Below are 25,921 nucleotides of genomic sequence, written 5' to 3' on the forward strand. Positions count from 1 at the left end.
ATGTGCTGCGGCGTGTGTTGGTTAGTGTAGATAGTGTGTGTAAATGCGTCTGTTTATGTGACAAGGTGCATGGGTGACTGACTGAAAGTTGGCATCTATGCAAACTGTTATGTAATGCATATTGGTCCTTCCTGATCCTGCGCTCCTTTGCCCTTCCACCTCCCATCAATAATTCCTCTTCCAACTTTCCACTCGCTCATCCTTCGCATCGACCCTTCTGCCTAATTTGTTCAGACCTTCCATGTTACTGGAAGCTCAATCTCCATTATAGCCCCCGCCATTCCATTATTTTCTCAGCCTGCCCATTAACACCACACTTGGAGTTCTGAACTCTGTGCATGCTGCCCGATAGCTTCTCCCTCAACAACCATACATGCTAATCCCTGCCTCAAGTAAAAGATTAGTAGCAGTGGCGTAACACAAAATTCGGGGGCCCCCTGTATACCTTGTTAAGGGGACCTCCTCCAACACTGCAACAAACCAAGGGTCGTGCCGCACTCTGGGCGGCCTATATTACCACACTTGCGCAATACGCACAAACGCGCTGCTGCTGCAGGGGTACTCCGCACACTGCACTAGTGCAAATATATATAAATGTGTTTTAATGTAGTATACAGCACACTTTCTGAGAAAAATTAATTCGACAACAGTGCACAGGAACATTAATGCTTTAATATAATGCTTTGCTATTAAAAATGCCATGCCACAGTGAAAACATGTCCAACTGGCTGCACAATGTAGACCAGTCTAAAGGGGTAATACATTATTAGAGTAAAGCATGGCAGGCCACATTTAGACCTACCGAGACTGGTTGCATCAAAATGCCAGTCGAAGCAATAACACTTATCATGGTTATTTATCACAGATGCCCAGAAAAATATACAATGTGGCAGTAAGAAATGGCTAGACTGGCTGCACCCATATGCCAGTCTAGCCAGGTAACGACACTTGGCATTTCTGATAAAGCAGCTCTGCTAAATTAGAAAAAAGTCAAGCCAAACTAAGAAATGACTAGACTGGCTGCACCAAAATGTGTCTCTAGCCACTAATACCCGCATATCATACCTGCTTAGCCTGGACATGGATGACCATTAAAATTTAGCGCACAATCCCTGTCCCACCCCTACCCCAACCCCCAAAATCACCTTCTCGGCACAGAATTACCTCCACATCATTTTTCATTTTCCCAGTGCTTGTGTATGAGGCTCCTTGCCTCATAGGTAAGTACTGGGATGAGGAAGAGTGGGACTAGGAGTAATGACAATTACAGGTAACTAAGCCAGGCATTTCACTGTTAGTACCTACATTCAAATGCATAATTATGTAGGCAATTTTAAATCTTGATGTGGGTTTAGTACTTGCATGCCAGGGAAGTCATTGGCAGGGTAGAGGGGACAGGAGACCGCTTATCCTCGCAGCAGCCCATACGTGGGTGCTTTCAGACTTAAAGGAGAGAGTTACCTGCTTGTAACATTGAATCTGCACTAGAATAGTTAGAATGCCCCATCCAAATAGGTTTGCCCCTCCCCCACCGCCTGTAAAGTTAACACCTCTCCCAACATTTGAAGGGTTAACAACCCTCCCCTCCCCTGAAATTTAGGTTTTGTTGCACCCTGAATACAAGCACACACACCATTCACCACACACGCACATACACATTCAGCCACCCATACATTTAAGTGCGCACCTTTTCCCAGTACACACACACCCAGGCATTTAATGTTGCACCCTTTCCCCATACACTAATACACACGTACGTGTCATGGGGTTGAGGGAGCCCTATTACTTAAAGATATGGATTTCTTTTGAAGTCACTCCGACTTCATAAATACATTATTTCCGTTAAGGACCGAACCATAATATCTTTATGAAGGCACAGTGACTTTCAAAAAAACTATTTCTTTTTGAAGTCATGGAGCTACCCCACCCCATTACATGGAGGCCTCCAGCCTAGAGGCTTCCATGCCATGGGCTGGGGGAGCCCCCGGATTTCAAAAAGAAATACGTTTCTTTTTGTAGTCACTCTGCCTTTATAAATACATTTCTTTATGAAGGCAAAGGGACTAAAAAAAAATAATTTAAAAAATAAATATTTAGTCCATGGGGGCCCCCCCTCCCATAACATGTGGTGGGGGACTCCCGCACCACAGTGAGTGCGGGCCCCATTACGCCAGTGATTAGTACTAGTAGGCCTATAGAATACAGAGCCAGTCGGGGACAAAAGAAACACAATCCAAGATGCCTGAAGCAGCCCAGTGTTATCAGTGACTCGTATCCCAAGCACCAAACAGGCTTTTACTAAATTAAAACGAAATTTAAAAAAAAAAAGGTTGCGTGCATGTGCTCTTCAAAGAACACACATTTGTTGCGGGTCAGACAGGCACAAACCGAAAGTGGTAAGGCAAATGTGGCTGTTGAAAGGCTAAGTAAGAGGAGGAGAAAGAAGGCGAGTGAAATGGTTGAGAGTAATAACGTGGATGTAGAGACACACTGGTAGCTATTAACTTATTAAAAGGGACCAGTATTTTTGTTTTTAATTCAGTGCCACTATTGTTACCTGCACGGTCCTTCCCCCTAACCAAACCTTAGCCACCTCCAACTAATGATAGGGTAAGATAACGTGAAAGTCATAAGCAATGTTCAACTCGGAAAATGCCCAGTGTTGTTGCATTTTAGCAGTTTACATCTTCCGGAGGAGACTTGTGCATAATTCTCGTTAAACGAAAGAAATGCACAAGAATGGTGCAATACAAGGCCAAAACACTGTTGCAAAACCCTAGACAAAACAAAGTGTAAATAATTAAAAGTTATTTCTTATAGTACACAACACATTTTTGTTTAATGCCTGCGCTGTACTTTAAGTGGAATGAAACAGGTGGAAGGGGGGTGGGAGGTCTCCAAAGTGTGGCATTCATACTTGGCAAAAATATTTTGTTCTGAACTGTAAACTATGGCACATTTGTCAAGATCACATAATTTTACTGATGTGAGGGAGCCGGGATTGGAACCAATGCTTTATTTTGCCACCGGATTGTGAAATAAAACCATCGTGGTGGGTTTTTGGACTACAATGATTAATCCCCCTCACTATCGTGAGCGGGGATTTCGATTCTGTTGAAGACAAGGTGAGTATTATGCATAATCATCTTTACTACTTGACATCACAGCAGCAAAGAGAAAAAACATTTCTACCAAATAAGTTTGCTTCATTTTCAAAAAACACAGCTAGCATTTTAACAAAACTTCAAGGAAACCGCCCAAATCAAGATGGAGGATAGGTCATGCCTTGCCACCAGCCATTGGGTAGGCATCCTCCCCCATATAAGTCCTTTCCTCTAACAACATATCCTCTTCTGTCACTGCTCTATGACAAAAGCCATCCCGGAGGACCAAACATTGTAGCACAAAGGACGATCCACAACCAGATCCGGTACTTGCTTGCACCATCGCCCTTTTGAACATTCCTGGAACTTCCTTGAACCAGACAGACCTCACACCAAAGCTGCAATAAAACAGAACAGAAGAGGTTGGGTGGGCGGGATAATACTCGTCGCCTTATCTTTAATAGAAGATAAACCCTCTCTCACGATAGAGAGGGGGATGAATAATTTGGTGTCAAGACAGGAGGCTTCATGTTATGCAAGTTTAAAGCCCTTGCATTACATTGATGACTACATGCTCAATATGTTTATGATGAAAGGTCTTGAACATGTATTCTCTAGACCAATCTGATGCTTTTAGAATGCGTTCCAAACTTCCCCCTAGGAAGGCGGGCTTAGAAGCCATGGCACCCCTTATTGAATGGGCGCCGAAAGAGGAAATGTCAATACCTGCTTCTTTCATGACCCACCTTACCCATCTGGCTAGACTGGCCTGGGACACAGACTTATGGGGTCTACTGTAAGAAATGAGCAGCTGAGAGGCCCCCGGGGCCCTAGGCCCCACAGTCTTTTGTTCAAAATATTTTAAACATTGCACTACACAGTTTGTGATCCTCTGGAAAAGCAAGGTATGATACTGAAGAAATCATAAACTTTGTTCTTTTAGAGATAAAGAAGGTCACCCCTTGAGGGGAAAACCATTTTATTATCCACATCCAATGCCCTGATATCCGATACCTGTTTGATGGAGACAAGACAATAACATGGCTACCTTGGAGAAAAGTTTCTGCAGTGTTAACTCATTATTACGAGGCCAAGACTAAATTGACATCCCACAAGTCCGAATACCTGGCTTTAGGAGGGACTTTGATGTGAATAGACTTAAGAGCTTTACGCACCACGAAGTGCCTACCCACCGGCTCCCCCTTTACTAACACTTGCCCTGGAGAAATAGCTCACCTGAAGCTGTTAATCTGTAGGCCTTACCCTCTTTAAACAACTGCACCAAAACATTAACTACCTCTACTGGAGGGGCAGAGCCATGCACAAGCCCACCCACCGGCTCCATGCTGAGGAGTAACCCGATCTGGTGAAGGCCGCCCAAGAGTCCTTGATGATACAGAGAGAGTCTTGTGAAAGTCCTGGGAAGCACCAGAAAGAGCTGAAATCTTCCAAGCCATAAGGGAGAGATGCCCCCGAAGGACCAGCTCGTGCGGGAGACCTGCCGGGTAAGTTGTCACCAGAGGATAACGATGAAGAAGCCAAAGAACTTCGACTGCTAGCTCGAAGAGGGCTGGAAACCGCACCTGAGAGGTCCAAAAGGGGGTCACTATTAGTGGCTTGCCTGCGCACTTGTACCAGGACCCTCGCTATCATAGCGAACGGGGGAAAGGCAGAAGACAGGGGAACCAACCAATACTGTAGGAAAGCGTCAGTGACATCGCTTTGGGAACTGTAAAAACGGGGCACCTGACAGTTGAGCCTTGAAGCAAAGGGATCTACATGAATTGAACCCCAGAGAGCGAGGATCTTGGAGAAAAAAAGCTTTGTCCAACATCCAGACATCTTCAGGACGGGAGCGACTGGAATTCCTGTCTGGCACTGCATTGCTGGACCCTGGGAGATACTCTGCTTTCAATAGAATGTTCCTGTCCAGGCAAAAATGCCAGAATTCCCTCGCTAGATCCGCCAAGACTTTGGAGCAAGTTTCGCCCCCATATGGTATATATAACCAACTGCTGACACACTGTCCAATCCGAAGGACACAGCAATTCTACTGATTTTTGAGAAGACTTTTGACTGCAAAGGAGTCTGCTAACTGTTCCAGACAGTTAATATGTAGAGATTTTTCTTGACCTGATCACTTTTCTCCAGTGGATACCTGCCCTACCCTGGCACCCCAGCCTGCCCTGCTGGCATCCGACGCCAGAATAACATCCTGAGAGGGCCCAAAAATCACCCTGCCATTCCAGGCGTCTGTGTTTGAGCCACCAAAGGAGTTCTAACCCGGCTTCGGGAGACAACCCCTAGCTGTGAGTAAGATGGACTTTTGTGCAGACGCTTGCCCTTGAGGTGTTGCAAGGCCCTGAAATGAAGGGGCGCTGGAAAGTTGTCTTGAATGGAGTCCGACAGCATCCCCACTAACCTGGCTGGCTGCCTGAGGAAGTCCTTTCCCCTTCCTGGGGAGGATAACTAATCTGATTCTGTATTTGAGTCTGCTCTTTGGAAGTAGAAGGATGCACTGCCTGGAATCTTTACTGAAGCCCAGAATATGGATACATTGTGTAGGCTGTAAAATGTACTGCTTTGCATTTTTGACAAAGCCTAACGCTGGTAAAAGAGAGACTGTTGAATTCAGAGAAATCTTAAAACTCTGTGCTAGAAGGAGCATGTTGTCCAGATAAATGATTAGTTGTATCCCTTTTGACCTGAGATGAGCCATCACTGGGCTTAATTAGCTTGGTGAAGCACCATGGGGCTGATGAGAGGCCATACGGGAGGGAGGCAAACTGCCAAGTGTGAGAGCTCCATTGGCACTGGAGAAACTCCTGGTGGTGGGGGGGGGGGGCAGACTGGGACTACCAAGTACGCATCCTGAGGTTGATTTTCACTATCCAATCCGCAGGGAGAAGAGTGTCCCTGAAGAGGTGAATTACCTCCATTTTGAAATGTTGATAAGCCACTAAAAGTTGAGGGCTCCAAAATGTATCGCTGGCTGGTCGAAACTTGTCTCGCTTTTTTTTTACTAGGAAAATTGTGCTTAGGAATTGTGAGGCCTTGAAGGTGGGTGGGACCACTGCACCCTTGAAAATGAGATCTCAAACCGTTGCATCTACCACTTTTTTCTTGGGCTTGCTGAACACTAGCGGAAGAGGGAATGTGAGCTGGCAAGGAGGGGAATATAACTCTATTTGAAAACCTCTTACAGTGTGTAACACCCAAGGATCTTAAGTGAGCGCCTCCCACTGAGGAAAAAACCTGGCCAACCTGCCCCCTAAATTTTTTGTGGGAAGAAACATTTAAAACTTGTGGCATTACCTGGAGCTGTCCTTGCTCTACCAGCACCCCTGCCGGCACATCCTCTCCAGTGGAACCAGACCTCTTTGAGGGTAGTACGCAGTTTGGGCTCCCTGAGTCGAGGAGGAATGGTGTGCACTTCTGGATGCATTTTGCCTGGGACGGGTAGAGCCCTGGGGGAAGCTGCCAGAGGAGCGGGCTCTACCTCTTCCAGCCTTGTCAAAAATCTTAGGGGCGAAAACCTATCTGATAACTTGTGCTTTATCTAAGGCTGTGAAGGTATGTACATAAGCAGACGGGTTAATGAACCTTTCACTGAACAGATTGCCTTGGGCCTTCCTTCCCCTTTGCCATATTTGCTCATTTGGAATCTAGGCGCATAAGGAGAGCTTTGCACTGCTCCTTGGAAATGGTGGTGGTCGTATTGCTGAGCAGGCAGACTGCCCTCTGCACCCAGCCCTGGAGAGCCTGAGCATCGACAGGAGAATTAGAATGTGCAGAATCCTCCACCAAGTCAAAAATCTGTGTCAAGGGCCCCAAGACATGCAATAGCTTATCTTGGCAGCTCCTCCAGTCCTTATCAACCCCCCTAAGGGTCCTTCCCTTTTTGAGATAGTAATGAGACTATGGGCTGGTCGATATTGGGGGTAAGGGGCACCTTGTCTGGGATGACTGGCCGAGGACACTGAGAACATAGCTTGTTCCTATCCTAATTGGGTAAGGGTCGTCTAACCCAATGATTAAAAAAGGCAGAGATAGCATCAGGCTGGTGCCACTCTGCTGACTGGGATGTTGAATGAGGGAAGGATCGAAGAAAGGCACCCCTCTGTCTCGTAACAACGAACCCAGAGCCCCTTGGGATAAATCTACAGGACCCCCTTTCTTCTTATGCCTTTTGGGGGGTGGGATCTGAATCCTCAGAACTATCCTCTGAAGATATGGGAACAGAAGGAACGCAAATAGCTGGCCCTGACTTCTGCCATGAGTGACAAGACTGTGACTGAGAGGGACCCTCCTAAACCAACTTACGCGACCCCTTCTAGCAGAGTGCCCCTGACTTGGGGAGCTAGACTGAGCACTGAGTTGTACTTCTAAATGCTTGGACTTTGCACAACACTTTTGAGGGGCATGCACTGCAACCAAAGGTCCTGCATCAGAATGAGGGTGAAAATCAGAATCTATCAAAAGCTGAGGCCAGAGTGTAATTAAGGTTGTGATGGGCAGAGTCCATAGTATACTGAATTACCTGTTTCACTGAAGGCGGGGCAGAAACCGATACCTCCCCAGACCCTCTGTAAGTACCATCTTCAACCAACCTCTCACTTTTCTTAGAAGGCCTAGCTTGGATACTAGCATCAGCTGAAGTAGGGCTGTCAGCCCCCCCTGGGAAAAATGGGAAAGAACAGGAAAAGAAAAAACCAAGAGAACACACTGCATACAGGATGAGTGACTTTAAATGAAAAAACTGTGTTCTGAAAAGAAAAGGCAGTTAGATACAACATAACGGCTGTAAAACACTGAGGCACAGTAACGCTGTTTTAACATACATACACACACGCCACAGGCATTGTGCCAACAGTTGCTTTCCCCACTGGCCAGGGTAGGTTGAATAGTGCAACGAACGAGATAGACCTTGCAGTTATGCCTGGCAGCCAAGCATGTGTTACACGGGCAGCATGCCCAAGCCGCGAGAGCTTCCCGAAGGAGAGAGTGAGCTGTAGGCCTGCGTCGCGTCATAGACGCTAGCGGAAAAAAAAAATTCACACCCGGAGCTGGGTTAACATAGTGATTGCATACAAGGAGAAAAAATAATTGACTGGTCTGAGGTGAAAGGCAGCACCTAGGCCGGCAAGGGACACACACTTGATTACTAGTTAAGGAAAACTCTGCTTGTGACTATGGAAGCAGAGACCCAAGGACTAATGGAGAAAACATGTTGCATTAAAGTAGAGACAAGGCCAAACGCAAGGTTACAAAATAATTGTAGCTACACTGACTATCAACCAAGTACACAACTGAAGGGAGTGATTTAGCTTGTGGTGTCAATAGCAAAGAAAGAGGATATGTTGTTAGAGGAAAGGACTTGTATGGGGAGGATCCCTGCCCATTGGTTGGTGGCAGGGCATGACCTATCCACCATCTTGGTTTGGGCGGTTTCCCGGTAGTTTTGTTAAAATACTGTACTGACGCTCACTTTTTTGAAGATCAAGCCAATTTATTTGGCGATCTAGCGTTTTCTCTTTGTTGCTGTGGTGTCAAGTAGTAAAGGTTGTTATGCAGAATATAAAGCCTGTCTTGATATAGAATTGTAAACCATTGTTTGTGTGCATGTGCAACTCCCATCCTTTTCAAAAGTGGGCGAGTGACATTTATATGTAGCTACCAGTAGCTTCAACTTGAAATTGTGCACCACGACCTAACCATGGCTGGGCAAGTTGCTTCACCCCTCACCAAAGTTTTCGATTCCTTAACCCAGAGAGCAGCAGTACAGGTCCCATCTGATAGGATTGGGGCAGCCGCCATCTGAATAGGCTACCCCATTGTAGGTGGCGCGCAGTAGGCTTCATCACTGCACTTCTCGGGTTCATCGGTGTGCACAGGCGGCGGCCGGAGGGCAGGAACAATATGGGTGAGCCGATGCTGAAGAAATTTTTTTTTTTCCTCCTCCTTATCCCGTACAGGTGGTGCGCTCTCATTCCCGCCCTTGCTCATTACAATGGGCGTGCGTAGTTTGTTCTCACTTCGCTCTCCCAGCGATGCGAGAAAGCGAGGCAGGTGATGAAAGGTTAGGGCTCGGATTCCCGACACCGTAGAGGGCTTCCGTCGTTCCCCATGAGGTTACCGGGCCAGCGACGACTCTTCCAGGTCATTTTGCGCCTTTTAAGTGCGGGAATGAGCATTCGGAGGAGAGGGGCGCGCACTCTGGTCAGGTAGGTTTAAAGGGGAGATAGCTGGCCATCACCAGGAGGGGGTAGAGGCATTAGTTTCATCCTGTGAGAATTAGGGTAAGGGGAATTGTAGAGTGGTGTAGCAGTACCGTGATTTTGTGTGTTTTGGTTGTGCTAATTTGCATTTACTGGGCGGTAAATGGTTGTGTCCCGGTTTGTCGTATGCCGTTCCGATCGCATTAACTAGGCCTGCATTTTTTAAAATCTGAGATCGCTTACCATGCAACTACTTGTTTTACTCCAACTTTAGGCCGTCTTGCTAAGTGATGTTAATTAAAAAGCCAGTACCCGATTAACGTGAGCGCTGACGCTGTCACACACACACATCGATGCAGACTTGTTCTCGGAGGGTAATTATGGGTTCCCTTTCAACGTTCGTGGATTGAAGCTTAGTGTGTCGGGGAAACCATCATAGCAACGAATTACACACGTTGACTCGGTTTGGTGTGGGAGAGGGCGTCTTCCCTCATCAGTCAACCTTCGTAACATCACGGTTCTACACAGTGCTCCGTGCCGCGTTTTCTAGCGTCTAAGCGCTTCAGTTGATGCTAATAATGGTTCTCAATTTAGCAAACCGTGAACTCTGATGGGGCGAGATGGCTCTGCCTTAATTTCAAACCCGAGCCACAGCTGCATCCAACCACCTTAGCCCCGTGGCTCAATACCCCGAGCGATTTTACCGGAGTGTGGAAAGTGCTATTTGAAAATGCTCTAAAGAAATCCGGTTGTTCCCACTTGAGCTGTCATACTTGCCAGACTCAAGGGCGGTGGTGATTTTACCTTGTAACTGGTTAACACATTAGGCCATTTTACCAGCTTGCGTGTCGTTTAGTGACAGCTTAGGGTGATAGGGGTGTTTGTAGACGTAATAGATAATCGCCCGTGCAGTAGATTTATTTGGTAACTTTTATTTTCATGATGGTCCGATTTTCCCGAAGGTGAGTGATTTGGCGTACACATCATCCCACTCCTTTTCGTGTGAAACGCGGTAGTGCTCGGAAGCTTAGGCGAGAAACCCAATCGTGATGATTAATATATTATGCTCTAATTGGTCAAATGTGGATTGTCCCGAGTAAATTGTTTTGTTACCTTGCTGTATGGTATAGGCGCTTTATGAATCACCAGTAAATAAACATAAGTGTAAAAAACAACTGAGGACAAATGCTAACTATGCTACTTGGTAAAACCCCCCTGCTCTATCGCAGCATTACAAGAACGCCCTCTGAAGTGTAAAATGGCAGAATTTTGAAAGTATTGTAACCAGTCTTGAAAAGCAAACCTTACTCTATAGCACAACATTTCGCAAGGAGGTAAGCCTACAGGCAATGCACTCTGTATAGGCGAGTAACCCAATAGTGTTGCAAATTAAAATTGATATGCATCTTTTTGGCAGCATAAGTTATTGACCACCAAATAGACGTACAATTATAGCGTAACATAAAATAAAAACATATGGTGTGGAATCAAAAGCCAAAATAAAAATTCGGCTAGCAACAGGTCGTCAGTTTATTCTTCAATGCTAGTCAAGAAAATGAAGCAACAGAGCCGCCGTGTCTGACCAAATGAACCCCGGAGCTAGAATTCCAGGCCCCTTTCATACAGAACAGGTCGATGTATTAATGAAGAACCTTTTATCTATGACCTTGTTTACAGGCCTCTTATCAGAGTGGCAACTGTCTACGCCTTGCATTCTTCTACCTGGCAGAGTCGCAGGCCTCCCCTCTCGCCTGGGCATCTTAGCTTCATGACCGAACATCATTTCCTCCATCTTGTGAAGTCCTCTATCCGCCCATATTTTAAATTTGTAGGTCCGTATGTACCCTGGCAATTCCAAACGCAATGCTGCATGGGTTTTACCACTTCCTAGTGCCAACCCTTATTTTGGTCGCTTTTTGTGCCAAAAAACAAGGCCACGCATTGTTAAGTAACCGCTTATGCGACTGCCCATTTCTGCTAAATGTCTGGGTCCGCCGCAAAACAGCAATGGTGGCACAGGAATGCAATTGTTCATTCTAGTGTTTGGGTTAACTGGTTTCGTGTGCCACTGAGGAGGAGGGGAGGGCTGGTCTCTCTCTCTCTAACACACTCTCTCTCACACTGGTATCTGGTTTCACACTGTTTCTTCTTGGTTTCTTTTTTCGATGACCTATCTAAGAGAAACCCTAGCAAGTATCTTGCATTTCAGGAGTGTGTCGTCAGCGTGTGGGAGTCCATCTCCACCGATCGTTTGGTGCTGGACGCCCTGGCCCAAGGGCACGCCCTCGAGTTTCAGAAGAAGTGCCCTCACGTTCCACCCGTGCCCAGGAAGGAAAATCACGTCCCTCAACTACTGTTGGAAGTAAGGGCGATGCTCAAGAAGGGTGACATCGAGCACGTCCCAAAGAGGCTTCAGAGCTTATTCAAGGTACTTCCTCGTAAAAAAGAAGACAGGAGGATGGCACCTCATCCTGGACCTACGATGACTGAACAAGTACATCAAGGCACAGAAGTTCCGTATGGTCACCCTCCAGCACGTGCTGGGACAGCTGGAGGAGGGAGATTTCCTGTCGTCGTTGGACTTGGCGGATGCGTACTTCCACATCCCCATTCTAAAAAGACACCGAAAGTTCCTCAGGTTCGTGGTCCAAGGGCGGCACTACCAGTTCAAAGCCCTCCCATTCGGATTGAATTCGGCACCCAGGATGTTCACCTAGTGCCTCGCACCGGTGGCGGCGAGGCTGCGCCTACAGGGGATCCACGTCTACCCCTACCTGGACGACTGGCTCATCCGGGCAAGGACCAGCGAGCTCACCGTGGAGCACACTGCGAAGACCGTCCAGCTGCACGCTTACCTGGGATTCTCCATCAACTTTCCAAAATCCCACCTGGTTCTGTAGCAAGTCGCCCTGTTTCTGGGAGCCAAGCTCGACACAGTGGCGCGGCTGGCCTCGCCGTCGGAGGAAAGGACCAGGACCATTCTGGGAAAGGTGCAGCGTCTGCTGGCCACGGACATGGCCAGGGTAAGATCTATCAAATCCCTCCTCGGGATGATGTCCTCCTGCATTTACCTAGTGCGCCTTTGCAGGCTTCGGATGCGCCCCTTACAGGAGTTCCTCGACATCCACTCGGTCCAGTCAATGGGCAGCTTTGAGGACAGGATCCCTCTCAACGAGACGTTCCGTCAGGCGATCCGGTGGTGGGGTACCCGCTCCCATCTGTCGGTGGGTACGGACTTTCAGACCCCAGCTCACCAGGTGACGGTGATGACGGACGCCTCCCTGGAAGGTTGGGGAGCGCACTCCGGAGAGATTCACACAAGAGGCCTTTGGCTCCGGAGGAGAAGTCTCTCCACATCAACATCTTGGAGCTCCGCGCAGTGTTCTGGGCCCTCGGGTCCTTTCTTCCGTCCCTCAAGGGCAAGGTGGTGAGAATCTTCACCGATAACACCACCACGATGTTCTACATCCGGAAGCAAGGCGGAACCAGGTCCCCTGCCCTATCCAAGGAAGCCCAGGATCTGTGGCATTGGGCCGTCGCCCAGGGGATGTTTCTGGTGCCTCTTCATCTGGCAGGAATAAAAAAAATGATCGCCGACTCACTCAGCAGGGAGCTGCGCTCGTGCCACGAGTGGGAACTATGCCAGGATCAAGTGGATCGACTCTTCCGACGATGGGGCGAACCCCAAATCGATCTCTTCGCGACGGCGACGAATTCCAAGTGCCGGAGGTTCGCCAGCAGGTTCCCCCAGCCGAGGAGCATGGGCAATGCTTTCTCGTTCCCCTGGGACGGCCTATTTCTTTATGCGTTCCCTCCGCTGCCGTTGCTGCTCCGGCTCATCAACCAGCTCAAGAGGTCCCGGTGCAGGACGGTCCTCGTCGCACCGCGTGGCCGAGACCGATCTGGTTCCCGGACCTTCTGGACTTGTCAACGTCCCCACCGGTCAAGCTGCCGACGGACGCAGACCTTCTCTCCAGAGAAGGAGGCGCCATTCTTCACCACAACCCAGAGTCGCTGAACTTGCAGGCCTGGCTCCTGCAGCACTAGAGTTTGGAGGGTGCGACATCCCGGCCGACTGCAGAGAGGTTCTCGCAAAGGCCAGGGCGTCCTCAACTCTCAAGTGCTACGCACATAAATGGAAGAGGTTCTCTGTCTGGTGCCGTGCACAGAAGGTTAACCCTCTGCGGATTACGGCCCCTCAAGTACTGCCGTACCTACTGTCGCTGGCCAAAGCTGGACTGGCTCACACCGCCATCAAAATACATCTGGCTGCAATCTCCCGATATACCAGGGCTACGGGACGGGCGTCCTTGTGGTCTCATCGCTTGGTGAAAGAATTCATGAAGGGACTATTCCGATCATTCCCGCGGGTGAAGGTCCCTGCCCCGACGTGGGAGCTTAATGTGGTGCTGACCAGGCTCATGGGGGCCCCATTCGAGCCTATGCATTCGGCGCCTTTGAAGTTCTTGTCATGGAAGACAGCTTTCCTCGTGACCATCACCTCCGCACGACGAGTGGGAGTGATCCAGGCCCTATCTTGCAAGCCTCCATACTTGACTTTTCATGACATGAGGGTGGTGCTGAGGACACACCCCTCCTTTATGCCCAAGGTGCCGTCGGACTTCCACCTCAACGAGCCCTTGGTGTTGCCAGTTTTCTTCCCGTCTTCGTCGCCGGCCGCGAGGGCTTTGCACTCGCTGGATGTAGCTAGAGTGCTGAAGTTCTACATGGACCGCACAAAGAGTTTTCGGAAGACGTCACAGCTGTTTGTGAACTTTGGGACTGTGAATCAAGGGAAGGCTTTCTCGAAGACTTCCATTTCCAGATGGCTCTCCGGCTGCATCATGCACTGTCACCGTTTGGCAAACCGACCGCTGCCCGGCCGTCCGAGAGCCCATTCGACCAGAGCGATCGCTGCTACCACGGCGTTCCTGTCTGGTGTGTCCCTGCTGGACATCTGCAGGGCTGCGACGTGGAGGTCGACGAACACCTTCACAAGATTGTACTGCGTCGATCGGGACTCCAGGGAGGAGTCCAGGGTCGGCCAAGCAGTGCTGCACAACCTGTTCACCTAAGGTGAGCCTGGTGAGGAGGTAAGAGTTGCTTAATGTTGAGTTGTTGTATTGCTTAATGTTGAGCCTGTTGCCACCTCCCCTGGTTGTGCATGTGTGTACTGCTATGTATTCTCTTATTCATGAGCATGTGAATCCATGCCAGACCCCATGCTGGAGAAGGAACAAGTTACTTACCTGTAACTGTTGTTCTCCAGCGTGGGTCTGGCATGGATTCACATGCGAACCCTCCCGCCTACCCCTCTGCGGCTCTTCACTTGGTCATACTGCCACTTTACGTGCTACCAAATCTGAGGATGGCTGCCAGAGGCGGGGCTTAGGGAGAGGGCAGTTATTGGCTGGGGGCAGTATGACCCAGAGACCAGTGATTGGTTACTACTAAGAAAGACAGATCATAAACGAAACTGATACTGATTTTTTTTTTTGCTATACCGAGGATTCCGGGCCTGACGACGGGGAATATTCATGAGCATGTGAATCCATGCCAGACCCATGCTGGAGAACAACAGTTACAGGTAAGTAACTTGTTCCCTCTCATCTAGCAGAGTCGGGCATTCATCTTTCGGCTGTGGCCACCTACCTATCCACGGACCAGTGCTCCTTTTCACTGTCAAATCCAGTGGTTAAAAGGCATTTTGCGGGTCTAATGCGGCTTTACCGTCTTGTTCGCAAACCGCATCCGACGTGGGATCTGAACATGGGCCTTACAGCCTTGTGCCATAAGCCTTTCGAACCAATGGCTACGGTAGATCTTAAGCACTTTTCGTGGAAGGTGCCTTTCTTGGTCGCCGTTACTTCGGCAAGGCGTGTGAGTGAGCTCCAAGCTTTGTCGGTGGAGCATCACTTCTTGGTTTTCCACAAGGATAAACAAATCTTTCTTTCCTACCAAAGTTGGTTTCTGATTTCCATCTAAATCAATCAATCTCCCTGCCTGTCTTCTTTTCAAACCCGGCTTCGGAAGCTGAGGGTTTTGCATTGCCTGGATGTTAGAAGAGCTCTTAAATTCTATCTGGACAGAACATCTGAATTTAGGAGTTCTTCTCAACTATTGGTGACCTTTGGTAATCCGCACAGTAAGCAGGCCTCCAAAGCAACTATCTCCAGATGGATTGCTGCCTGTATTAGTCTTGCACTGTTCAGGGTCTCCAGCCTCCTAAAGGGATTCATGCAGATCTGGTACGGGGCAAGGCAGCTGCTGTTGCCTTTCAAAAGTATGTCACCTGGCAGACCATCGTGAAATCGGCTACTTGGGCCTCGCCGTCAGCCTTTTGTAAACATTACTGTTTGGACCTCAGCTCCAGATCTGATGCCCAGTTTGGCCAGGCTCTGCTGAAAACCCTTTTTCCTGTGAGGAGTGCTTGGGAAGCTCCCATAAGTATGGAGGAAAGGGGACGGGACGTAGAAGTATAATAAGGTTACTCACCTTAGTGACCACCTTACTCCTACCATAGTTCCCCTTCCTCCATACACCCGCCCGCTGTCACCTCTAATAAGGTTCCTCTGTTATTGCTTAAAGGCGATAGAACAGGACTGATGGGCGATGTGGAGCTAAAGAGGGCGGGGTTGCGGTACCCAGTGTAAAAAGAGAGGAAGGACAAGTGATGCTTTTTACAAAAGTGCTCCAGTCCCTTCAGACAGGATGGAGGAATGTCCCATAAGTATGGAGGAAAGGGGCCTGTGGACTAGGAGTAAAGTGGTCTCTATGGTGAGTAACCTTATTAGAACATGCAACTGGCCAGAGGGCTGTGCGGCAGTAGTACTTGATGCTATCAAAGCATTTGATTCAGTCGATGTGAGTGGCTGTTTGCATCTTTAGAACACTACTGCATGGGAAGGTCATTTTATGAGATGGATATGTATGTTCTATTCCAACCCATCAGTGAGAGTATGCACAGGGAAGTACATCTGAGATCCATTTCCGATGCAGAGGACTGTTCCCTGTCGCCTCTATTATACATCCTGGTGCTAGCACCGTTAGCAATATATATGAGGAAGACCATGACACTGGGCTTCAGGTAGATGGGTCTCTGCATGTAATATCCCTTTATGCAGAAGACCTGTTGCTATACATAAAACACCTGAAAGATAATCTCAAGACATATCTAGGAGTACTGGGAAACTTTGCAACGCTATCAGAAATTTTGATTAGCAAGGAGAAATCCTGCATCTTCCCCCTAGCAGGTTCAATATGGGTCGAAGATGATCAGCTCCCCTGCCTAGGACTCCAATGGAAGGTCCACACCTTCTGCTACCAGGGTATCAATGTACATCATATTATCAGACACCCGTGTAAAAACACAATAAAAGCGAAAAAGGGACTAGAGGCCTCAATTCAATTCTGGGAGAAACTGCCCCTCAGTGATGGGCAGAATTTCCCTTGTGAAAATGATAGCGCCCGCTTATTGTATCATTTTTATAAATGTCCCGTACCTCATACCAAGAGCCTTCTTTAAATAGGTAAACTTGATACCGAGTAGTTTTATATGGGGAAGCGGCAGGAGAGTAGCAATGGAGCTCCTGTGCAGAGACTACAGACGGCGGTATACGCCTGCCGCACTTCAAACTTTATTATTTAGCTGGACAGCACCAACATGTGGCTGAATGACTAGCAGACACAGAAACAATAGATCATGGCTTTATGAGCTCTGTCATAGCCCCTACCTCCTAAAAGAAGTGCTATGGCGTAGAGAATCCATAATAGCGGACCCACCTCCACTCCTACAGCTAGGCAGACAGATATGGCCAAAAAGATACTGAACGTCAAAGAGCCCTACTCCCCTCAGATCCCACTAGCAGCCCTACATGGAGACAGCTGAGAATATCCTACACATAGTAGGAGATACTGGGAAGAAAAAGGAGTAAACTGTGGGCAACCTCTGCCTCACAGGAAAACCCCAGGAGCTTCAGGAATTGGTAAGAACACATGCGATTCACAAAGGCCAATTCATAACATACACCAGACTAACACGATACTTGAAAAACATATGGCCACTCCCCAGACTTGAAAAAACGAAAACCGGATATTGGGACTGATGTACGATGTGTCTGAGGGAAGACATATGGTCTCCCGAATATACCAGGCACTCTTGTAAGCATGGAACCCCCCATGGGAGGTAGAGATGAGAAGGGAAATCACAGAGGAGGAATGGGCCAAGGCAATGTTATATCCTAAGAGTCTCGAACGCCAGGCAGGCTGAAATTGATCAGATGCTACACACTTCACAGGGCGTATGACACCCCAGAGAATATTGCAATTCCCCAGGGCTGGAACAAAGAGCTGCCCGAGATGTGGGGAAGTAGAAGCAGACATGGGAGACATGTTTTGGTCCTGTCCAAAAATCCAGGAATACTGGCAGGAAACTGAACAGTGTCTATGGAAACGGGATAAAGGGACAGGAATGGACAACGGAAGCATGCCTCCTAGGGATATACAGGTGCGCGTAGAGTATGGAAGAGCCAGGGAGGAAATCCAGTAAAATTTTAAAGGCGATGAACACGAGGAGCGCATGGTAGCCAGCGAGCATGCAATACATTTAAAAGTGAAAGGCGATGAAATGCGCGTAAAGTAGGGAAGAGCCAGCAAGATGAAATCTAGCAACGGAATGAAGGGCGATAGGTGCATGGAGTGTGTAGAGCGAGGGAACAGGAAGCAAGGGTGGGACTTGAGGTGAAAAACAAAATGCGAGTAGTGCGTTTTTGCCAGGGACTGCCAGCGAGTGTGTCTCTGCAGACGAGCGAATGAGAGCAGGAGGGAATCGAGATGGGATAAGGAAAGAGTTTACCAGGATAAAGCAGATCGGGAACTGGGACAAGCATCTGTGGAGAAAAGCGGGAAAGAACAAAGGAGCGCCTTGCAAAAGTGTAGTGACGCAAGGACTTTCAAGTCTTGACGTCCGTAATGGTTTGAGGCGTCACCAAGCATGAAGACTGGCTGGGTTGAAACACTAGCTTGCACATTGCTCTTTTGCTGGATTCAAGGGCTTTTTTATCTTGACACTGGAGTTATTGAGACCTTTTGCTCACTCATGTGTTTTTGACCTGGTTTGTATTGTGTGTCTTTGTTTTTATAGGCATCTACTTTTTGTATGGTGACACCCAACACCTTTAGTGCAGTGTCACAGAGAAATCCTTTAGATTTCTCATAAGGTTTACTTGTGGGAACTACTGTTCCCAAGAATAGTGAAGTGAAATGGACTTTACTTACCCTTTCTCTTTGTAGGTCCTGCACACTCCAGTTTATGTGGGCTGCTGGCGGGGTTACCTAGTAGCCCCTTATCCTACCTACAGATGTAACATTCATTTTTTTGTTACCCTCACTACTTGGCTGGTGGCAGTGGTTTAATGTTCCTACCATGGTGCCTTTCTACCACAGGCTGACTCCTCAGCTGCACTATAGCACCCATGGGTGACCATTTTTTCAAAATGGCACGGTCTTCATTTTTTGGCATTTTCTTTTTGTGAGGTCTTTTGGGGTTTTACTCTGCGCGCCAAGCCAGGTTTGAGACCTTTGTTCGTTTTGCCTTTTGGCAGGCTTCAGTCCTGAAACCCACCTCCTGGCTCCAGTTTGTCTGGAAGGGCAGGATGTGAAGGAGGTTCCCGAAACTCCCCTTTCCTTTTCTTTTAGGAGTGCTGAATGCAACCATTCCTGATTGGCCGGCTGTGCTTTCATGACAGCCCACCTGCTGTGTGATAGCGTAGGCTGTGCATGAATTGGAGAAACCTGCATAAAAGGTGAGGGTTTTGGGACTAGAGGCAGAGTCGACTACTGGGAAGAACACCCGACGAAACCGTGAACAAAACTTGCTGCATCGTCTTGGACCTTTGAATTGCCTGATGAAGCCCTGCCACTGTGCTGAAACTCCTTTTTCTGATCGACAAGAGAAGCTCCGGAAGGGACGACTTCTTCCCTTGGGTTATTGGGACCAACTAACCCCGAGACGAACGCCACCGGACAATCTTCCCTGATTGGCTGTACTCCTACGCTGCTGCAAGAACCGAGTGCCAGGGGTCGTGAAATTCATAGTTGGAGTGCAGGCCAGAAGCTCCAGGAGTCTCTGAAGAACCCACCAGAATCAGGACAACCAGAGCTAGAGTACCCTCGCCAGAGTGCAGGACCCAAGGATTGAAGGAAGCCAAACTGCTATCCAAGATCTGCGGTGGTGCTGTTTACCGTGCACTGAAACTGCGAAGTGCCGCTGATCCAAAAAGAGCCCATAGCTGCCGGCGACCTTGATGCCGCAGGTGTCCTTCAGACGTCCTCCCTCTTGTCCCACGACTGAGGCTCAGGAACCCAGGATTTGCATCGCTTCAACAGGACGGAATCCAGCTGCATCACCCTTCTTCAAACCAGAGGTACTGTTTGGACTTGGGGTACTTACCTCAGTGTATTTGAGCTGTGCTTTTCTCAGTTGAGACTTGCATTGACTTACCTTAGAGTTGAACTCTGCTTTTCACAAAACAGCTTGTGACCCTTTAAGTGATTTCTACAAAACTCTCTAACTTTGTGCAAGACTTTTATTAACTAAAAAGTGCCTCAGCTCCATAGATGGTGCTCCAATTCACTTTGGCTGTCCTGGCTCCCTGCAGACTCTTCTAGTCCATTGACTTTCATATCTCTGTCCCTGAGAGTTGGTAACTTGTTTTAGACTGTTATTGCTGGGGAAGGTTTTGTCTAGACTTCATTGGAAGATTTAAGTATATTCACATACCATCAGAACCTGTTTAACCTTTGTCCTACCTTTAACTTTTCCTTTTGCAACCACAGAGTCTGCAAAGTATAACTGGTGATATATGAATGCCAATACTGTCCTTGTGAATGAAGCCCCCCCCTGGGTGTAGGAAATGTGTGAAAAGCATTTCTAAGGAGTATACACTAAACGTATGCTGGTTCTGGAGAGAAGTACATTTGATTGTTGCATATCTTGCCCTTTTTAAAGAACGCTTATTTAAAAATTGATGTTAAATAATTATTTATAACTGAAACCCTGAGTATAAGTGTTACCTGGCTACTTGTATTCGTGGATTTCATTGCTACAGCTCACATTTACCTTTCTTGAGCTAGGCCTGGCTGATCAGTCACGCTACCAACTTGTGTAGTACAGCCGTATACCAAAATGTGGGTTACCTAATACCAAGTAGACAAATGTGTAGTCTCGCACAGTGTTACTACATCAATTCTTGCCTAACCGCCTCCGATCCCTTGCACCACTTTATCTTCCAAACATTTCCACTTATGGGAACCACCATGTGGGTTCTTTGTTCGTCTTTGCTATTGTCTTTGTCTTCCCAACCACTGAGATGCATATTACCAGTCGGTTGACTCTTTTCTGTATCTTTGCTACTTTTGTAATCACTGGGACAAGTGTGATTAGTCCCTTTTGTCTTCTGTATAGACTTTGCTGCTTTCACACTGATTGGGACGAGTATTGGGAGTCCCCTGTCCTTCGTTATACTCTTTGCTGCTTTTACCATTCCTGAGAATACAGTAGTTACTACTGTTATAATTACTGGCCTGCGTATGATAAACCTCTCAGTATTCGTGATGCTCTGTTTAGTGCCGACCTTTGGCCCATTTCCTGCTATTCCCGTTGCCTTTAGATTTTTGGGTTGGTGCCACTATTGCAGGGTTGGGTTCACGCTGTCTCGATAAAGGCTTCAGCGCCTTTCATTCCTCCTTTTTCAGGCTCTGCCCTTTATTCTGCTGAATGATCTTGGCGTTGCCGGACCCCGCGTTCCACCCTCCTTGAGGTCTATGTGTAAATAAAATATTCCTGTTACCATGTTTGTGTAGTAACCTGTTTGATTAAATAGTGAGGGTTGTTGTCCATGCAAAAGATGAATTAGTTTATACTATTTGTCCATTGACTCTATTTACAAAGACAATGTGTGGTTTGTCCTGGCCTTCGTAATTTTTCAGGACTCCTGGAGTAGTTTAGTGCATTTGGACCACCCTAGAGCCTGGAAGGTATGTGGTTCAGTGCCTAAATTCCAGAGTGGGTTAAAACCCTGGTTTCACAAATCATTTAATCTGACTGTACTGCATCTCATTTTTCTTTTAAAATTAAGTGGTTCATCTCTACTGAAATGTCACAGTATGTATTTTTCCATTAGGTTTGTTAACTTAAATCTTAATCCACATCATGTGTCCTCCCTTGTTTTTGATATTCAATTTTGTAGAAAAACGATGCATTTCCAATGTTTTAAGCCACCAATTTTACTGGATCAATTTATAGAAGATCTCCATTACCTATTGTAGTCATTACTCCTCTAAAATTGAACCGTGCTTCTTTGTGTCCTTATTTATTGGCAGGTTTACAATTGGTTGTTTATCAGAAAAGACAACCAAATGATGGGCTACAGTGTTTGTTGGGAGAAGAGATCCTCCGGGATAGGGTCTTCGCATCTGAATCAGATGTGTTGTATCAAGTCATCAGATTCAACAGTCAGTTCTGCCTATCATTTCTACTCCTTGCACAATACATATTTGGGTAGAAGCCCTGGTAAATTTACTTGACATCACAATTCATATTTGTATAGGATGTAGTTGTATTTATGGGATAGTTGTTTCAAACTGTTGGAAGTTGTAGCTGCATAATCTGGAAACCAGAAACCCGGATTCGCCACATTACCAAAATTGTGAGATCCTGGGCAAATCAACTTTGCTCTCTGTGCGCAAAAATCGGAGTCTATAAAAGAGTGGCCACCTTAAGAAGTGCAGATCCTGTAGTAGCTTGTATTGTTTAGTGCAGTCGAACACCTGTGTCCAAGGTGATCATGTTCCAGCTGCTTCTGGACTTCTAGGTTGCTGGCAGGCCCAATGCAGTGTTTCCACTGGAAAGGTGAGTTCTTAGTTCTGCACGTCCAGTCCAAGAAGTGTATTGCACCTACAAAGGGGGGCATTCAGCTCCAGTGAATAGGATCCTGGATCTGTTGTACAGCCATTAGAAAGTCTTTGGTCCAGCAGCACGTTCACCCCCCACTGTTCCACAGAGATGGTTTGTGGGGGGTGGGCAGAGCTGACCTTTCCGTGGATGCACTATTCCCAACAGAGTTCCAGTGAGTCCAAAATCAATCCACTAATGAGAGGGTTTCCTCTCCTTACAAAGGAAATGTCACATGAAATTGGTCCCAAGCAAGCCTGCTGTGAGGGGTCTAATCCAGGCTGCTGTGGCAAGTTTTCTTTGCCGTCTGATATCCAACTGCTTCGTTTGCAGGAAATGGGGGGTGAGGGGGAAGGGCGGCAGGAAGTTGTAAAACTCCCTAGCAGAAACCAAGATGGTGAAATCCCTCGCTCAATGTACTTCCGTCCTCTGGTTACTCTACCCCCACCACTCCCCATGCCCGTGGACTTCAAAAGGACTCCAGTGCTCAGCACCCTGATCTGAGCGTATTTGTTATGTCGGTGTTGCCTTTGGACCCAAATCTCATGGGGTATCTTGGGGAAGGGTCCCTGTGCCCTAGCAGGAAGGTGTTTCCCTAATTCCAGGAGGATCAAAAGACAGTTGTACCACATTGCTGTTGTGGGGGAGACCCAGGCCAGACAACCAATGCACATCCCTGGCATAGCTAAGGACTGTCACAAAGCTGACACTAGTATATCGGATTGCTGTGGCTGTATAGTTATGTGACTTTAGTAGCCACCATGCCATAACCAGTCATGGCTTATATTTACACTTTTATGTGCTACAAGGCTGATTGGGTACACAATTGCGTTTTGAATCTGAGGTGCAGAAGATTAAAAGCCAACTGCCTGCTGGAACTTTGTGTTCCAGTAGCTGTCGGCAATGTGCTTGTCATTTGAACTGCCCTGTTGCCACCACAGGGCTGGGGCTGGTGCTGTGGATGTCGAGAGACTTGTTCTGCAAAGGCACATGATTGCACTATGCTTTTAGGAAAGGTGGGTGTCTTCATAGCAAACTGACCTGCATAATTTTATTTAAGAAAACCAAAAGGCACAAATCTTAGAAAGCATGGCATGCTTTCTGGTTGTTACTGTATCCATAAAATCAGTTTACTCCAATTCCACCTAGGAACTAGTTATTGTCGTTTAAAGGTGATAGTTGATTGACATTTTTATGCAACCAGTAGACTGTCGCCTGATTTGTAGCTTGCATGTTTTTTTTCTTTTATTTGCAGCTATAATAACGAGACATTTACCCCCATTCAAAAGCTCAAACCAGAGTTTTCGCTTCTACCTCCCAGCACAAAAAATAGATGGCGTCACCACATTTTTTTCCCCTGGGCCCTCCTCCCCTCTTTTACAATCCTGTGTGCAAAGAAGCTGGGCATGCTGCTAGCAGTTGAAAAAGTAAGCCACACATCATGCCTGCATTATCATCAAGTAAGTAACAAAATGTGCATTTTATCTTTAAATTCGATCATGTTTTGGGTAATGTCACTGCCCCTATGTACTCTACTGCATTCAAGTAATTTTGCGTCTACCCCACAGTGTCCCTGAAGGTGGTCCTTGCCCCACCATTTGAAGTGTTTTAGCCTCGTTCCAATAACAGAATAAACTTACTTTGCGGAATTCATTATTCAGTGCTTGCTGCTGGCCGTGGGAATTCCCTGAGGGCCGCTCAGTCGGTGCCCGGTGTAAAGTACATAATCTTTTTACACGCAGGATTAAGCAACCGAACCATGTTTGGCCTAATGCACTCTGACAGCAGAGCTTTGCACGAGTAAACTGTCTACATTTGCTAGAAGCACTGTGAAATAACAGTTAATTACTTCGAGGAGCAACATGAAACTACCATCGTTCTCTGGGACACTCTGATGCATCCATGACCATTGGTCACTTAAGACACTATTTTATACACAACTAGCATGTGTACCCATGTTACGAACAGTAATTCCCACTCAGTCCTAATTTGAAGATCATTCGGTGAACGAATATAAATGATGATGTTGCATGATTTTTTACATTAGCCGAAAAACAACGCAGTCTATTCCAGCTACTTTGAGTTGGAGCATTGAGATTGTGCAGCAACATTATTGGTGTCCCGGTCTACAGCTGAGGCAGCAGCTAGCTCAACATAAGTGCTGTATGTGTATGGTTGAAGCGTGTAAGCTTTGTACTCTTGAGATGGCATACATACATCAACCTCCTTGGGAAATGTTACTGTAATTATCATGAGAGATTTAGCCAATATGTGACGACGTCGTTGCCGACACCATTTCCTGTCACGCGCATTATTACAAAAGCACTGTTTTGTTTCACCCGCATGACTTTAAAAGTGAGTGCCGCTCATATCAGTTAGAATGCTGATAGTGTGGTAAGTTAAGGAACAATGAACTGCTTAAGTTTACGTAGAACTGTGGCGCAAGAGCCATATGGCAGGGGTAAGCATTGCAGACAGCTTAAAAAAAGAAAAATTAAAACCTTTATTTTATACTTTTCACATTGTCGACACCATGGAACCTACCCACATGTGACATTTCAGGTTTGTAGGATGTTGGAAAGTATGCTGAACATTTCGAACAGACACACACACATCCACAAATTTCTCTATTTGGAGATATATAAACGCTTCCCAGTAGATTAGTGCATACATCTCATATTATGAACCCCTAATTTTGAACGCCTGTACAATGTAGACGTTTGGTCAAAATCTAATGTACAAGTTTTAACTACTTGTATTTCACTTTTATTTGTAATGTTTTGTCGTATTCATCGAATCTTCAAGAGAATTTGGAAGCAACAGTGCTGGAAATTGACATTTACTGGGGGAACAGCCCCTCCACACCTTCCTCTTCACCACGCACCTCCCTCTTACTCCTCTCCACCCCATGCTCACCCTTCGCACTTGAAGAGGGGGTTGGGAGGATTCAGTGGTGTGGGCGGGACTGGGGCAGAGCTAAGTGTCGAATGATGTCCGGGTCCTGAGTACAGGGTTTGGGCCTGTGTCTACATGGAATGACAGGACAATGTTTGCTATTTCTTTATTTATTTGTTCTTTCGTGTGCCCATCCGCCTTCTTACACACCTTAGGGGCTTCGGTACATGTCACCCACGTTAGCTGGCTCATACCCTTTGTGACTTTAGTGCACCTTTTGGTGCACCGTGCACTTCAGAATTGGCTTGAGAAATATGCAGATGTTTGGCCCCAACAGTGTTAGGACTTTACGACAGAGAAGCAGCCATGGTCTAAGCTGGTGTTTTTTCACCGATTTCTCGCATGCACTCCAGCCTGGAGATCTGTTCTTTTTGGGTAATTCTTCTGCCAGCTTAGTTGGTTCTGGCCATACCCCAAGTTGCTGATAAGGCCAGACCAAGGTGCCTGGTGGATGCAAGTCATTGTTTAGATTGGGGTGCTGGTTCTGACAGTTTTACTTCGGTGGGAACTGAGTGAGTGTCCTTTGATGCCTCTTCACAGATCATTCTCGTTGATCAGCAGGGAGCCGTAAGTTGGACTTAATGATTGAAGCAAATCAGTGATTCTAAGGTCTCTCACAGAGATGTCTCCAGTTTTGGTACTGAGGGTGCCTGTTTCTCTGGTACTCATGTTCTGAGACCTATAACTGCTCT

The 25,921-nt window shown here is 47.1% G+C and overlaps 1 protein-coding gene across 3 annotated transcripts in view; it reads left to right on the forward strand.

The window, feature by feature from the left end:
* MOB2 (MOB kinase activator 2) overlaps nt 1-25,921 on the forward strand; it is a 644,864-nt gene that overhangs the window by 250,341 nt on the left and 368,602 nt on the right. Inside the window, exon 1 of one of the 3 annotated variants that reach the window (XM_069623961.1) lies at nt 9,268-9,328. The exons of the other annotated variants lie outside the window; for them this stretch is intronic. Coding sequence (XP_069480062.1) covers nt 9,291-9,328 — 38 coding nt within the window. The 5' untranslated portion in view covers nt 9,268-9,290. Of the gene's footprint in view, nt 1-9,267; nt 9,329-25,921 lie in introns of those variants that run through there. 3 annotated transcript variants of the gene reach the window in all.

Source organism: Ambystoma mexicanum, chromosome 11 (genome assembly GCF_040938575.1).
Source record: "Ambystoma mexicanum isolate Mex_15411 chromosome 11, UKY_AmexF1_1, whole genome shotgun sequence".
NCBI lineage: Eukaryota > Metazoa > Chordata > Amphibia > Caudata > Ambystomatidae > Ambystoma > Ambystoma mexicanum.